The sequence below is a fragment of the Panthera pardus genome, unplaced genomic scaffold, assembly GCF_024362965.1.
Source record: "Panthera pardus isolate Hobbes unplaced genomic scaffold, ASM2436296v1 HiC_scaffold_13, whole genome shotgun sequence".
NCBI classification, from domain to species: domain Eukaryota; kingdom Metazoa; phylum Chordata; class Mammalia; order Carnivora; family Felidae; genus Panthera; species Panthera pardus.
In genome coordinates this window covers 62,288,216-62,304,015 of record NW_026526688.1, presented here as the reverse complement: position 1 = coordinate 62,304,015, position 15,800 = coordinate 62,288,216, and the positions used below count along the sequence as shown (strand labels likewise).

The window sequence follows — 15,800 nt, the reverse complement described above, 5'->3', positions numbered from 1 at the left end:
ATGGACTGAACATGTGTGGTCTGTAAATTCTGATCCCATTTTAACTTTTACTTACAGGATATGCTTTAGAATGCCATCACCCCACCCCCACCCCCATCCCCACCCCCCATCATTCTTACAATTTTCACTTCTTCACAGTAAGTTTTTCTGGTCTTTTTAGATGAATGACTCTAAATCACATTCAAAAGAGATAGTTATTCAACATGCAATGGTTTTCAGATGTCATTTTCCTGAAACAGTGTTGTTGTTGTTTTTTTTCCTTGAAATAACCCTGGTCTTATAATTCAGAAGCTTGGTTTCATATTTAATCCGCAGAAATTCTAAGTGAGGATAAGCCAATTTTCTCCTGTTGGTTTCTTAACAGTCACAAACTGATACTGAGACTGTGTATATGTCACAAAAGTCCTAGGAGCTGACTGAATACCGTCTCATGAGATGCAGAAAACCTGAAGGGGTGGCCTTCTCCTTTTACAGCATTTCCGTCCCTGGGGTTGGCCATAAACATGGAATCGGTAGACAGGTAAACGAATGGACGTCCAGCCGACCATCCATTCAGAGTCTTCTATATCACTCATACACTGCGTCTGCTCTAGTCCATTCTCTGCCACTGGATTGCAGAGCTAAATAAGGGGAAAACGTCAGTGATCACCCTGCTTTGAATGTTGTACTTCATGATAAATACACTCTGCTAAAGTCTCCTTGTTCACTGTATCTTTCTGCACTGCTTTTTGTGGGTTTGTTTCCAGTAAGACTCTTTGTGCTGTATTTAATCTTTTTCACACTATCCAGTGTCTTGGTAGAATGCAGCGAACAATCCTTTTTACCCATTATAATTATAATACATAATGACTCTCTGAGGCTCGTTGGTTATAACATTTTAATTTATACTTTTAAGTAGGATGCGGCGGAATATACAACAGCAGAGATCAGACCTCTTTCTTTTCTTTTGTTTCTTCTTTTAAGTAGCTTCCATTGCTTTCTCCTCCTCCCTAATTAATATAAATTGCTTCTTTCGTTTCTTCCCTTACTCCTCCAAAGTCAGTGATAGTAGACGGCAATGCGTTAAGGGATAGGTAACTGTGGTCAGCACCAAAGGAAAACCATTCTTAATTCTTAGTCGATTTTTTCTTTCAAAATTACAAAACTGATGGTTTTGATTAAACTTAGAATTGTGACAGTTTCACCATATTGCATCAAAAACGTGTCTGTAAAAAGTTTTGTGCAAATATTTTAAGCTGCAGAGACCACAGCAACATTAGTGAATTTTTTGAGTACATGCTCTCTTTCTTTGGTGTTGTTTTCCTTATTATTTTGTTTTAGCTTTGCTCTATAGACTTTAGTGGAAGCTATAGTTTATTTCTTGAAGGCATGATGGTTTTTTCAGGGAAAGGAAAAAGCCTTAATTGGCGATGGCAAATAACCTAGAATTCCTGGAATTATTAATAGTTTGGATATTACTATTTTCAGTCTGTCTCGATTACACGTTCCTTTGTGATGTTTAATATGTGTTATACATTTAATGAATTTTCATTTTAAGAATTTGCTTCTGTACTTTGTTAAAGCATGGAAGTGAGGCCGCTGGCTGGCTGATGAACTCACAAGTGTAGGTAGTGTGCTACATGAGGGCGAGTCTTTCGTTAACACTGGTTTCTGGCCCAGTGAGTGGAGTTTGATAGTAATTCTTGCTACAAGTATAAAAAAATAATAAATTGCTCAGACTCATACATAAAAATTACTATGCAGGAAACTTAAAATAATTTTTAAAGGCATACTAAACTTGGCAAGACTCTAAATATTAAAATAAGTATACCATCTATCTTAAAAGTAAATTAACAATAATGTAGCCTAAAATCATATTAGGACTCTCTAATAATATGGGTTTGTAGGATCTAAATAAAGAAGTATATAGTGAAAATTCCCTTTTAGTTATCCTATTAAGATCTACTGTGCTTAATTTTTGTGAAGATATAACAATAACTGTAAGAGGTTTTCTGCTTAAGTGTCCCAAGGTACTTGCACACAAAGTACATCCAAGGTAGTATATGATGTTCAATAGTTTATGATCATCAAAACCAGAGGATTCAACTTTTTAAAAAAATTTAAAAATGTTAAAATTCAATTTTTGTTTTCTGATGCATTCAGTGTAAACTTAGAATTATATTCAGAATAAAATGTCACTTTGTGATTACAATTTGTCTATATTTTGGAGTAGATTGTCATAGTAGATTTAGTTGAAATAGTTGAATAGTAGAATTTCACCCGGAGTTATTGCATTGTTTTCCTCTTTATGTTTTTGCAGAGATTTTACATTCTGTTGATTTCACACTCTTTCAGTAATGCTCCACATGGATTTCTTTCTTTATATGTCCTGAGCATGTTTTATTGATCTGTATTTCTGCTCCAAAGGAAAGAACCCATTTTGAGTGATATGTGATTTTTTATTTTTCTTTTCCTTTCTTCTTCTTCTTTCTTTCTTTTTTTTTTTTTTAACTAGGCCTTTAGTGAGTTTGAGATTGAACAGCATCAAGAGTGTGCTTATGATCATTTGGAAGTATTTGATGGAGAAACAGAAAAATCACCAATTCTTGGACGACTATGTGGCAGCAAGATACCAGAGCCCCTTGTGGCCACCGGAAATAAAATGTTTGTTCGGTTTATTTCTGATGCATCTGTTCAAAGAAAAGGCTTTCAAGCCACACATTCTACAGGTCAGCAAATCAGGGCCATGTTTCTCTTTCCTAAGATCTAGGTTTCTCTTCCGGGAATGAATGCAGTGGATCCTATAACAGGAACATTAACGAATCTCTGAGGACAGTAGAAGAAATCTCACTGGAGCATTTTGTAAAACATTTGAGAGCAATGTTGCATCCTACCTATATGTCTTTGTAGTTGTTGAACATTAAAAGGAAATGCAGTAATTTGATCTCATTCATGTTCAATGCAGTATGACCAGGTAGAATTATCTCTAAATATTTGTATAATATGTTCCATATTCACTTTGGCAGTTTGATTTATATGTTCTGTTTAACAGTTAAAAATCTATATCTTAGTATTCAAGAATTATGTTTTCTCTAACATCCTACCTGGTTACCTAGATTTTGAATTAATATATTTTTATAAATCTCAGTTTTGAGATTTATCTCTCTGTTTTACAGAGCCTCATTTGTTTTTCCCTTTATTTGGTATGGAACACAGTCTTTTTCCTAATCCTAATCCCTAATTTGACTTTGTAATGAAAATCTTCAAGAAATAAAATATAATTTAGAAAAATATGGAAAATTTTAGGCAAAATGTAGAATAACATTTTTTATAACTTGGAGCCAGCCTAATAATATAGTTCATAAATGTCTAGGAAATGTCCTTTTTTTTTCATTCAGTTAAAAATAAAAAATCAGTTGATTGTAGTTTCCTAAAGTCATTTAGCTTATAGTGCCACCTAGTGGCACTCATGATGCATAAACCGTTTAGACACCGCCTGGTAGAAATCCATCATGGTGTAAAATGCACTAGAAATAGTATACATATTTTACCGGGAAACATTTTGAGTGTAGTAATTTTCATCATGGTTTCCTGATTTTTTGTTTGAATTTTTTTAATTTTATGTGAGAAATCAGAATTTTAATTATTCCATTATCCAATATTACTTTCCAGTTTAATACATTTTGTTATGAGCATTAGATTTATATTGATGTCTATATGTGAGAAAGTGAATATTGTCCAGGGCGCGCCTGGGTGGCTCAGTTAGTTGAGCGTCCGACTTCGGCTTAGGTCATGATCTCGCAGTCCGTGAGTTCAAGCCCCGCATCAGGCTCTGTGCTGACGGCTCAGAGCCTGGAGCCTGCTTCAGATTCTGTGTCTCCCTCTCTCTCTGCCTCTTCCCCACTCGTGCTCTGTATCTCTCTGTCTCTCAAAAATAAACATAAAAAAAACATTTAAAAAAAGTGAATATTGTCAAAATATTGATCTAATTCATACTAGGAATGGTTGGACTCATTGATAATTCAAATTAATTGTTTCTCAGGATTAGTATAAATATTTATATTTAAAATTATTTATATATTTATATTTATATATATTATATATATTATGTTTGAGAAAAATTTTTCATGGACTATAGATATTTTGTACTAATGATTTTCCACCCATTTGACATGTACTCTTTAAATATTTTCCTGATAACTTGTTATGCATTGAAGGGGTGGAATGATTGGAATCCCATTACTTCATCAATACTTTTCTGATAGCACAGAGTTTATGGCATATATATGCATACTTTAATATCCTGGGTATCATAAGTTCCAAGAAAGCAGTATAAAAATATGCTGTCAAAGTTCTTGGAATATCTGACTATATAATATTTTTAATTTTCCTGTCTATGAATTCCTCTTTCTTACGTTAGTAAAAACTTACTTTTATAGTATCTCATACGGTCTCTTCTTACCTTTGGTAAGTAGAAGGATTAAGACTTATATCATGTTCTGGGATGTTGATACATTTGGGGTTTGGGTCTAATGATGCCATTACCTAGCTGGGAACGTTGGAAAGGATCATTTCTTTGGATCTGTTTCTTTATCTGTAAACTACTATTTAAGGTTTCTTATAGCTGTAAAACTCCACAACTTGTTAATTTTGCATGGCCTCTGCTCATGAACCCTATTTGCAGTGTTTATATAACCCTTAAGAACCCATTGTTAGGATCTAATTTCTCAATGAGATCACATATTGAGATCTGATGGTCTATATAGCATGCATTTGGCATTTAGGCACACACATGTACTTAATATATACACTTTATGTATACTGAATCCTCAAAAGACTATACGATGTGTTATCCTCATTTTTCAGATAAAGACTATACGATGTGTTATTATCCTCATTTTTCAGATAAAGACTATATGATGTATTATTATCCTCATTTTTCAGATAAAGAAATTTTAGAAATCTCTAAAATTAATTAATCATCCAAATTCTCATTTTTCAGATAAAGAAATTGATTAATTATTTTTTAGAGATTTCTAAAATTATGTCAAAGCCTGAATTTAATCTTTATACTACCTATCTCCAAAGCTCACATACTTTCCACCACAGTATATTTTCTCTTAACGTAAAAGTTTCAGATTAGGAAGAAAAAGGATACCAGACTGGTCTGTTATTGAAGCAATGGTAGAGATTGAATTTTTCCTTATGTAAGTTTTAAAAAACCCTCTGTTTAAAGTATGTAACTGGCTAGGCCTATTTTATTTCCCTGTTCTGTTCACATGCATTCAAATACCCAATTGAGCAACATGAGTCATATTTTCGTTAGGTGAAAACGTACCCTGGATATCTTTTAATCCAGCCCTGTCATCTCACAGTTAAGGATTCCGAACAAAAACTTAAATGCCTGAAGTAGAACAAAAAAATAATAGTTGGTATTAGAATCCTGGCTTCTTAACTCGGGCTCATTTGCTGTTATCAAAATTTTTCATATTATCTGTTTGTGGTTTTTTTTTTCTTTATGTATAAATTTTTGCTCTCACTTAACCAGGCATCTTTTCTGGGTAGATTTGTTTTATGCTGTTACTTTCTAGTAGCCATACATGTTGAAATCCTCTGAGGTACTGCCTCCTATTTATGTCTCCTAAAGCGTTCTCTTTAATAAGTTAATTTATCCCATAGTCTTTCATCACATATTTATTTGACACCTGCTTTGGGTAGACTGTAAGGTATTGGTAATTTATAGCAAAAAATTTAGCAATTTGTGGGAGTTGATAAGGAATAGAAGGAATTCCTGCCTGTTGACAGCTTACAGTCTGGCAAGTTAAACTTCTGATTTTCAGATGTTTCTGTACTTAGGATTTTTCAGTCAATTTCTACTGACAAGACAGCCAAGTCCAGTACTACATCAGTCAATTTTTTCTGCATGTATAAAACTCTTATTCATTATTTAACTGCTTCTAGAATATCTGTAACTCTTATTGATGGGCCCTGAAATATCCCTTTTAATTTGCTTGAGTAAATTTATATATATTTCTGTATAAAATTTGAGTTTTATCCACAAGTTTCTAATACCATGAATTTTGAAGCCAGCTGATTAGAAATATTGCTCTAATATGGTTTTATGGCTACTTTTTTTCACAAGTAATGCTATGTAAAAAAAATCCACGAGTAATGGACTTTATTGGGAAGAGTCCTTTTTATTCTCTGATAGTGTCCAAATTCTAAGCCTAAATATATTTTAATCAGGTAACAAATGGTATTCCACTACCCTTAAATAAACTTATGAAAGGAAACAAATCCTCCAGTAAAAAGAAAAAAAAAAAAATATATATATATATATATATATATATATATATATATATATATACCTCCTGTGTATTCTCTCAGAGGATATGGCTATCATACAGAAAAAGGGGGAAATGTGAAGAGAAAATAATATTTTAAAACATGGTCCGTCTGGGGCGCCTGGGTGGCCCAGTCAGTTAAGTATCCAACTTAGGCTCAGGTCATGATCTTGCAGTTCACAGGTGTGAGCCCCGCGTCGGGCTCTGTGCTGACAGGTCAGAGCCTGAAGCCTGCTTTGGATTCTGTGTCTCCCTCTCTCTCTGCCCCTCCCCAACTCACGCTCTGTCTCTCTGTCTCTCTGTCTCTGTCTCTGTCTCTCAAAAATAAATAAACATTAAAAAAAAACAGAGGCAGGGAGGCAAACCATAGGAGAGTCTTAACTACAGAAAAGGAACTGATGGTTGATGGAAGGGAGGTGGGCGGGGGTTGGGCAAAATGGGTGATTGGCATTAAGGAGGGCACTTGTGATGAGTGCTGGGTATTGTATGTAAGTGACGAATCACTAAATTCCACTCCTGAAACTAATATTACAATCTATGTTAACCAACTAGAATTTAAATAAAAACTTGAAATATTAAGAAAATAAATGCATAAAATAAAACATGGCCCATCTGGTAGGACTTCTTTCCTGGAGCATACAACATCATACTATTTATCAATGACATTAAAAAAAAAATAATAATACATTATTAAACTTCTTAGCAAGGAAATTATTTTGATCTAACTCAATTAAATTAGAATGTCCACTAAAGGCATTTGTAGGTCAAGTTACAGGACCTCTTTGGGAATTTAATACTTTATCAGGAAACAAACAATCATGTCTTTCCAAATTAAAAGGAAAGTCACCCCCAGGCTTCTCTTCCCTTCTTGTCACCTATCTTATGCAGCTTTATTTTCATTTTCCAGAATTCTGTAGAAGATGTTCTGGCAGCTTATAGAGTACATTCAAACAATTGATTTAAAAACAATATTGCTGACATGCTACACTACTTTTATATTGTTCCAACTTAGTAAATGAACAGAATATTTGCAGGGAGTGTATTTACCTAAAAAACATCCTTTATAGGGACCATATTAAATGATACATGAACTAAATTTTGAAGAATTGCCACAAGGATTCTCAAAGACACTCGTAAGCAATTGCCCTCATTCTGCCTATTTTCTGCGTATGGAATTTCTCTCAGGGCATATTAAAATCACACCTTTTCTGCATATAATATTCAAATGTTTGTTCTTAAAAATTTTATTCTGTGGACTAAATTCTGTCTCTGTCTCTGTCTCTGTCTCTTTTTCACTGTTGGATTATTAATTCCAGATTTATTAGTTTGAGTAGTGATCCATAGGAATGCAGTTGTGCTCTGAAACAGATAAACGAAAGCCGGTGAACTTTCTGAAATATTTTTAGTCACCCTTAAATGTAATTTATTTATTTTGAATATTGCCATTTTCTAGAAATTTTCAATAAAACCCAGTTATAACTCTTCACTGTCATTTTTAGATTCACAAACGTTTCATGAAATCCCCTTTCCATTTTTGTTTACTTTTTTTAAATGTTTATTTTTGACATACACACACACACACACACACACACAGAGCCTGAGTGGTTTCATGAAATCTCCCTTTCCATTTTTTGTTTAATTTTTTTAAATGTTTATTTTTAAGAGAGAGACACACACACATACAGAGCCTGAGCGGGGCAGGGCATAGAGAGAAGGAGACACAGAATCTGAAGCAGGGTCCAGGCTCTGAGCCGTCAGCACAGAGCCCCACACGGGGTTTGAACTCACAAACTGCGAGGTCATGACCTGAGCCGAAGCCAGAGGTTCAACTGACTGAGCCACCCAGGAGCCCCTCCTTTTCCATATTGTTCAACTAGTTCATTTCCTCCTTGATTTTTGTTGGAAGTTGGGACTGGCAGAGAATTGTATCTTCTGGACCCTGGTCTTTGTCTTGCTACTTTGTTTGTACAAGGCAGGCACACTGAAACTAAAGCCTTCTTCCGAACACACAGTCTGTGCCTTCAGCTCTTCCTGGCTGTGGGATAAAAGTTTTTTAAAAAGTTGAAACCAAAACAAATCCGGCAATTATATCAAACTTTGAGAACAGGTAGACTTTTAAAAAACCTCTAAATGAGATTACACTGGTTTATACACTTACATATTACATTTGGAAATATGTTTCACAAAATATTTTCCCGGGCTTCAAAAATATAAGTCTTCCATTATGATAGCAGATTAATAGTGTTTTCAATTGTTTTTCATTTTTTTCTGGCTTTTCATTTCATACCTGAATGGATCCCTAGCAGCACAGATGATGGCATTTCAATGTTCTCACTGGAAAATTATGGCAGAAATGGTGGTAGCTTCCACTAAGACAGCCTTTCCTATGTGCCAGTTACCTTCCAAGCATTTTACACATATTAAACCATTCACTCTTCGTCTAGACCCCGAGGTGGGGCTACTGTGTATGATGCTTGTCTTAGAAATGAAGTGTGAGATACAGTCCCACAACGGATGAAGGGCAGAGACCAGATTTGGACCCAGGTAGTTTGGCTGCGGGGTTCTGTCACAGGGGAAGGACCGTAATTTTTGGACTTAGAAGAGTGCCCTGGGGCACCTGGGTGGCTCAGTCGGTTAAGCGTCCGACTTCGGCTCAGGTCATGATCTCACGGTCTGTGAGTTCGAGCCTCGCGTCGGGCTCTGTGCCGACAGCTCAGAGCCTGGAGCCTGTTTCAGATTCTGTGTCTCCCTCTCTCTCTGCCCCTCCCCTGTTCACGCTCTGTCTCTCTCTGTCTCGAAAATAAACCTTAAAAAAAAATTTTTTTAAAAAAGAAGAGCGCCCTGCCCTGGTAGGAAGGGTAGGATGTTTGGTTCACAGTCTGTAGGACTCAAGAGACAATATTTAAGAGATGAGTCCAGCTTTCAGCTTTTTACATGGGCGATAGTAGCACCCATATCGAGTGATTGTGCAGGATGCCCCGTCTGCCACCGGGAACATAAAGGGACATTGAAATTCACCATGGAGCACAGCCTAGGGGGCAGTCATTCTCGTGGTTGGAACTCCAGTTGGATATTAGCCACACACACGAATCTAAATGTCTTTGTGCCTACATATATTTAGACACATCTGAACGGTGGTTCCATCCTGGAGATTCAGAAATATTTTGTTATTGAAAGTCACCAAACCACAGTGTGGGTAAACTGTACACAGACCTGAAAACTCCAGCTAAGTGTTTGTAATTGCACAATTCATCCTCACAGGGTGCTGCTGAGGATGGTTTGGTCGCATGATCATGACAATGTCACAGTTGTGGTTTGAAAGCCAGTGTCCTGCTTGTCCACATCTTTTCATCTTGGGCTTTCATTTCTGTCTCCTCCCAACTTATTCCACTTCTCCTGGGATTTTCCCGGTCTTAGCACTGAAATTGTGGCTTCCCAGGGATCTCTCAGTGCTTGACAAACAGAGATAGAAAGAAACTCTACTTGCTTCTGACATGTTTATATCCCTTTCTTTATCTCCTTTGCCCCCAACCCTCTGCCATAATAATACATATAATGCCTAGTTATTAGGGATAATAACCTATATAGGCCCTAGTTATTAGGAGGTTTGGCAGGGGGAAGATTACAAAGTTTCTGAGAAAAAATTTTTTTAAAGTGTTATATCTAAATTACACTAGCTACAAATTTTTATGCATACTTATCTATTTGGTACATTTACCTCTAATGACAAAAGTAATAACTGGTAATCCATAAGTTTATTGATATCTCTCTGAAAAAGAAGCTGTGAAAAGAGCATTTAAATTTTTTATTTATTACAAACACAAATATACTTAGTAGCTTCTGGAACTACAAAGGTAACTGCAATTAAGGATGTGCGTATGTTTTTCCCAACCCAGTTAGGTAAATATTTCTACCCAAGTCAAACTGTTCTATATATTCTATGTAGAGTTTTATATCATGCACACACACATAGAAATTTTATACATTTTGTTGATTTTTTAAAAGCTTATTTATCTTTGAGAGAGAGAGACAGAGTGGAGGGTCGGGAAGGGCAGAGAGAGAGGGAGAGAGAATCCCAAGCAGGCTCCGCACTGCCAGCAGGGAGCCCGATGTGGGGCTTGAACTCAACAGATTGCAAAACCATGACTGGAGCCAAAACCAAGAGTCGGACGCTTAACCGACTGAGCTACCCAGGTGTCTTATATTTTTTTTTGTTGTTGATTTTTAAATTCTTTCTTATTCGTTTGGATTCTGGGTTCTTAATCGATTAAGATTAAACTTGAATGAAGATAATGATCTTTTTTCTATTAGAACTAGTTATTTGGAACTAAAAACAGTATCGTGTGTAACAAAAATATTTATTAAGAGTTACTAGACGCTAGGCACTGTTTTAAGTGATTTTCATGTATTCATTAAATCCTCAAAGCCCGCTAAGATTGCTACTGTTGTTATATTGTTATCACCTGCATTTTGCCCTATGGATCAGAGAAATGGCATCACTCGTATAAAGTAACTGAGCTAGCAGGTGTTGGAGGTGGTATTCCAACCCAGCAGTCTGCGTGTAGTGCCCATGTCAGTACCTGTTGCACAGACCCCACAATTATGGGACACACATCCGGTGATGAAAATGAATTCAGAAAGTAGAGGAGGGTTAGACTACATCAAATTTGAAAGGGGACTTGTGACACCTCACTGGATTTATTTCATTTTTCTTTTCCGGGCAGAGTGCGGCGGTCGACTGAAAGCGGAACCGAAACCCAGAGATCTATACTCGCATGCTCAGTTTGGTGATAACAACTACCCAGGACAGGTTGACTGTGAATGGCTGGTAGTGTCAGAACGTGGCTTTCGCCTGGAGTTATCCTTCCCGATTTTCGAGGTGGAGGAAGAAGCTGACTGTGGCTATGACTATGTTGAGCTCTTTGATGGTCTCGATTCGACAGCGGTGGGGCTTGGTCGATTCTGTGGATCAGGGGTAAATACAGTACCAGCAGGAAACCATAGCCAGATTGAAAAAAAAAAAAAAAAGCTCAATGATTCGTGATTGTTATGTGTGCCATGCACAAATTGACAATATTTTTACAAAAAAAAAAAAAAAAAGGTTACACTGTATTGTTATTGGCTTGACAAATTATACTATGCCTCTTCTCCCTCACCTCTTTCTCTATCTCTATTGAATTTTCTCAATAATCTCACGCAAGAGGGATGAATTTGGTAGCTCTAATTTGCTGTTAGTGTCCATATTCTAACTTTTTTATTCATGTTCTTCTTGTGTAATAAATATTTCAACCTTGAAGAATCTAAAGGCAATACATTTAAACACGCACCTTTGACAATTGGGTCAACTTCCTAAATTACAGCATAAAGGCAAAGTAATAGGCACACAACCCATGTTGACATTCCCCTCTCAAAGAATACACCTGCTGAGTGGTGGGGTCCACCAGTGCTATGCGGACTCAGTCAGTGCTACCAGAATGCTGTTCCACTGCAGTGTGTCACTTGTGCATGGGACAGAATGCCAGCATACAGGTCACAGAGCGTTGCCACGAGAAATAAGAAAAAGGAAAGCTTAAGATAAATATCAAGTGGTCTTCTGAAGACTTATTTTGTTCAGAAGACATTAGGCCCCCCCACCCCCGCTCTTTTTTTGTCTATCAGTGTCTATTGCTTAAATAATACTGAACATGAATACTCTTGAACTCCTGTCCAAATACCAGCTGCAGTGAAACAAAAAAGATTCTTGGTGTTTAGATTATTAAAACAGGAAGGGAGGGATGATTTGGATTCTGGAACTGTCTCTGCCTCAGAGTACCTTCTGAAACAAATTTGATAGCTCTTTATGCTCTTTGAGCCTCACTTTATTTCTAAATCAAAGGAACTTGGCTTAAAATTTTTGGGGAAGAAAAAAAAACGACACACCAACTTGAAAACACACTTCTGTTCCAAGCCCAGCGACATCACTATGTATAACTATGATCTTGAGCATGTCATTTGCTTCTCTGAAACTCACGTTTGCTCATCTGTAAAATGAAGAAGCCACACGTATTCACTATTCCAGGTTGTTGAGAGGATTAAGTCATATATACCCCTACTCCCCCCCCATCCCAAATATGAATCTCAATGAAGAAAAAAATGACTCCTTCTGTTTGTTTATTTGCCTGTGTGTTTCTTTTTGTCTTTAGCCACCAGAAGAAATCTACTCCATTGGGGATGCGGTTTTAATTCATTTTCACACTGATGACACAATCAACAAGAAAGGATTTCATATAAGATACAAAAGTATTAGATATCCAGACACCATGCATACCAAAAAATAACACCAAAACCTCCATCAGAACATCAAGGAATGTGCAGAATGGAGAGAAGACGTATTTTTTTTTTAAATGAAGATACTAGCACAAATGTTTTATATAACGAGTGTGAACAGAAGAAAACTGTAAGACCAGAATTATCTCTGTACTACAAGAGAAGTTTTCACCTAACTCTGATCAGCATTACCAGGAGACTGGAGCTCCATGCTTGATGTATAAATCCAAATAAAGCTGGCGGAAGGGCGTCATGTTACTTCAAGGAAGACTCCACAAGCTTTTGTTGACAGCTTGATGCAGATGCCTTGCAATTCAAGCAGTTCAGTTCAGGGTCTGTGACCTTGCAAAGTGTTCTTTTTGACAATTCTTCAACATTTGGGAGAAATAAAATGGTCTTGCAGGGCACATACAGAAAAACCCTCTTCCTGCGTCTGAGGATAATTGCTTTGGCTTTGTATCTTGGATGCAGATCCATAGAGGATGTTGGGAAATGGGAATCTTTTGAGGGTGCTTTGTACTTTAATTGTGGGTGTGTCCGATGTTTGGAAACTGGAATACTTCAGCTTAGTCACTTTCCTTGCAGGCCAGATTCACCTCTTTGAGACGCAAATGATCTTGTGACCACTTCATTTGACTGGCATTTTGACAAGTTGGAAATGTCAGTAGTGTCCATTATTGCAGTTAATCTCTAGACATCATTTATTTAAATGCTGGAAAATGCCCATCTGATTGGTAAACTCAGTTCTTTCAGTGAAAGTGCTGCCTTTTCACACCAAACTTAAGAAGCGCTGTGATGTCTTAGAACTGCGTGAGAGAACTCCCAACAGGTGTGAACAGAATTCTTCTAGTGACTGCCTGGATGGTCCATTCTCAAGTCACCAGAGCTGCTATCGTCTTTTCTGTTGTTGTCAACCTGTCGTAGCTGTTATTGCTGACGTTGTCACGGTTAATGTTGTATTTAAAAAAAAAAGAAAGAAAGAAAGAAACGAAGTGTAAGTAGGCCACGTAGTCATTGAAAGATTTCTTTCTTTCTCTCTCTCTCTTTCTCTCGCTCTCTCTTTCTTCTTGGGATTCAGTTGAAAAAGGATTTGTTTCCGAAAGACTTTCTATGGTGCTATTCCATAAACGTTTTTTTTTTAAACAAAATTTTTGACCTTTGAGCCAACCACCTGTAGACTATGAATGTCTCCCTATGTCTGTCTGGTGGCATTTGAAGACTAAAGACTTGTCAAACGTATCAAGAGTATATCATTGCAAGGGCAGCACTTGTCCTGTGGAACAACTACTTATAATGCCTTAGAATTCTTGCACATGATCAAACAGATCCTCCTAGAGACACACATTTCAAAAGGTTGAACTTAATAATGTATGTGAATTAGCAACTCCATGAGGAAAACCCATTTCCGTGACTGAGAACATCGGGTATAAATACGGTGTCTTGCTTTTGTTGTAGAAAATGAATTTTCTGCTTTAAAGCCATGCGTGTTTTTAATATTGTGTGTGTATATGTGAGGTTGTCTGGGTGAGCGGAGCTATAAGAAGGTGAAACGTAGTGGGGGATGGAAAAGTTAGAATTTATGTGCCAAGTTCTACTAGAATCCTGTCTGAAGTAGCACCTTTCTTAGGAGATTTCATGGACAATTAATAGGAACTTCTAATTATTATCAACCCCATTATAAAAATGGCTTTTTCCTTTACAGAAACTCTGTTTTGATATGTTTTGATGTTGACGTAGATGACTACGTGAAATACCTTAGTTTCTGTTACCTGTCCATGAACATTTGACATTCAATAAAATTGGGTATTTCTCTTCATTTTTACAAATTAAACTATACACACAGGTGTAGCTTGTTTCTTTTCTTTGTCATTGCCCTGAAAAATATTTTCTTGCCTTTGAATTACACTATGTAAATACATTTTTACAACCAATCTTCGGTTCTTATTGAACATTACTTTGGGAATGTGTCACTATTGCCTGCAATATAATGAGCTTTCTAGTGGAGCTGATTTATTCCAGTAACTTCTTCCATATTTTTTCACTAATCTTCAATTAGCCAAAATATATCAGGAGTGGGCAAAAAGGAGGAAAAAATTATGAACACCTAACGTACTACACTATGCCTGGCCCGGTGATAGGCACATGACACAAGCTTTTTTTTTTTTTTTTTTTTTTTTTTACTGTTTGAGGATTGTGGTGATGTTCTCATTTTGTAATTCAGGACTGGAGGCTCATAGAAGGTATGTAACATTCCCAGGGTCACAGTGTAAAGTGAGATGTTGAAAGCCAGCTTGTCTGATATAAAAATCTGTGCTCGTTCTACGAAATGTAGTCGAATCGATCTGGACATGTATAAATAGTGGACAGTGTTTTTATGATGAAACTTTTCCACGTAAAGTACACTTTAGGGGTGAATTACAGTAAAACTTTCAGGATAAATATATTGTTCTTTTCAGGAACAGCATGACAATTCAAATATCAGCTGTAGATATCTTTAAGAACCACAATTAGTGCTAGAAATTAAAGAAACAAAACCTGCTCTATAGCTCAGAGTTAGTAACCATGGACTTTTGTTAAAGTAAATATATTAAACTATTTTATCTGGCGTGATAGGGGAAATGTAGTGTTCTACATTAAGAAATATTTTGGGTATTACCATTGACATCATATTAGGCCACAACGAGCTGCATTCAATAAAACTGAGAAGTGAAAGTGAAAAGGTATTTGGAGATGTCACAACTTCAAGTCTTCAATGTGAACATTAATTTTTAACGTACCTTGTGTCAGATATCAATTCGTTGCATATTATTTTTATATTAATTCAGTTTGGGCTTAAATATGTTGTTAATTGCAAGTACAAACAGCTTTGTTGTCATTTTGTTAATTATTGTTAGCTACTGTTTCAAGCGTTTTATTAAATTAATTTTGTAAATTATTTTCAACCCCTACATCAGTATATTGGTTGTGCTCTCTATTTGCCAAAGTTCTAACTCCTATACAATCCTCACTGGCTATCCACGACAAAAAAAAAAAAAAAAAAAAAAAAAAAAAAAACTGCTCCTACTTCCTATGATTTTATTAAATTATTTTTCAAGTCAACTTGAATATTAATCTAGTCTATTTATGAGGTCATGACTTAGCATAATTTCACAAAACAACATTTTTTGAAAG

General features: G+C 36.2%; 1 protein-coding gene and 1 non-coding gene across 4 annotated transcripts in view; both read left to right on the top strand.

The window, feature by feature from the left end:
• TLL1 (tolloid like 1) overlaps positions 1-15,564 on the top strand; it is a 210,349-nt gene extending 194,785 nt beyond the window's left edge. For all 3 annotated transcript variants that reach the window (XM_019441055.2, XM_019441056.2, XM_019441057.2), the window contains 3 exons: positions 2,495-2,708; positions 11,048-11,298; positions 12,506-15,564. In XM_019441055.2, the coding sequence (XP_019296600.2) occupies positions 2,495-2,708; positions 11,048-11,298; positions 12,506-12,640 (600 nt within the window). In that variant the 3' untranslated portion in view covers positions 12,641-15,564. The remainder of the gene's footprint in view (positions 1-2,494; positions 2,709-11,047; positions 11,299-12,505) is intronic.
• Positions 1,546-1,693, top strand: LOC128776820 (small nucleolar RNA SNORA62/SNORA6 family). Its single transcript, XR_008421980.1, has one exon. It is a non-coding gene; the product is annotated as a small nucleolar RNA SNORA62/SNORA6 family (small nucleolar RNA).
• Positions 15,565-15,800: the final 236 nt, after the last annotated feature.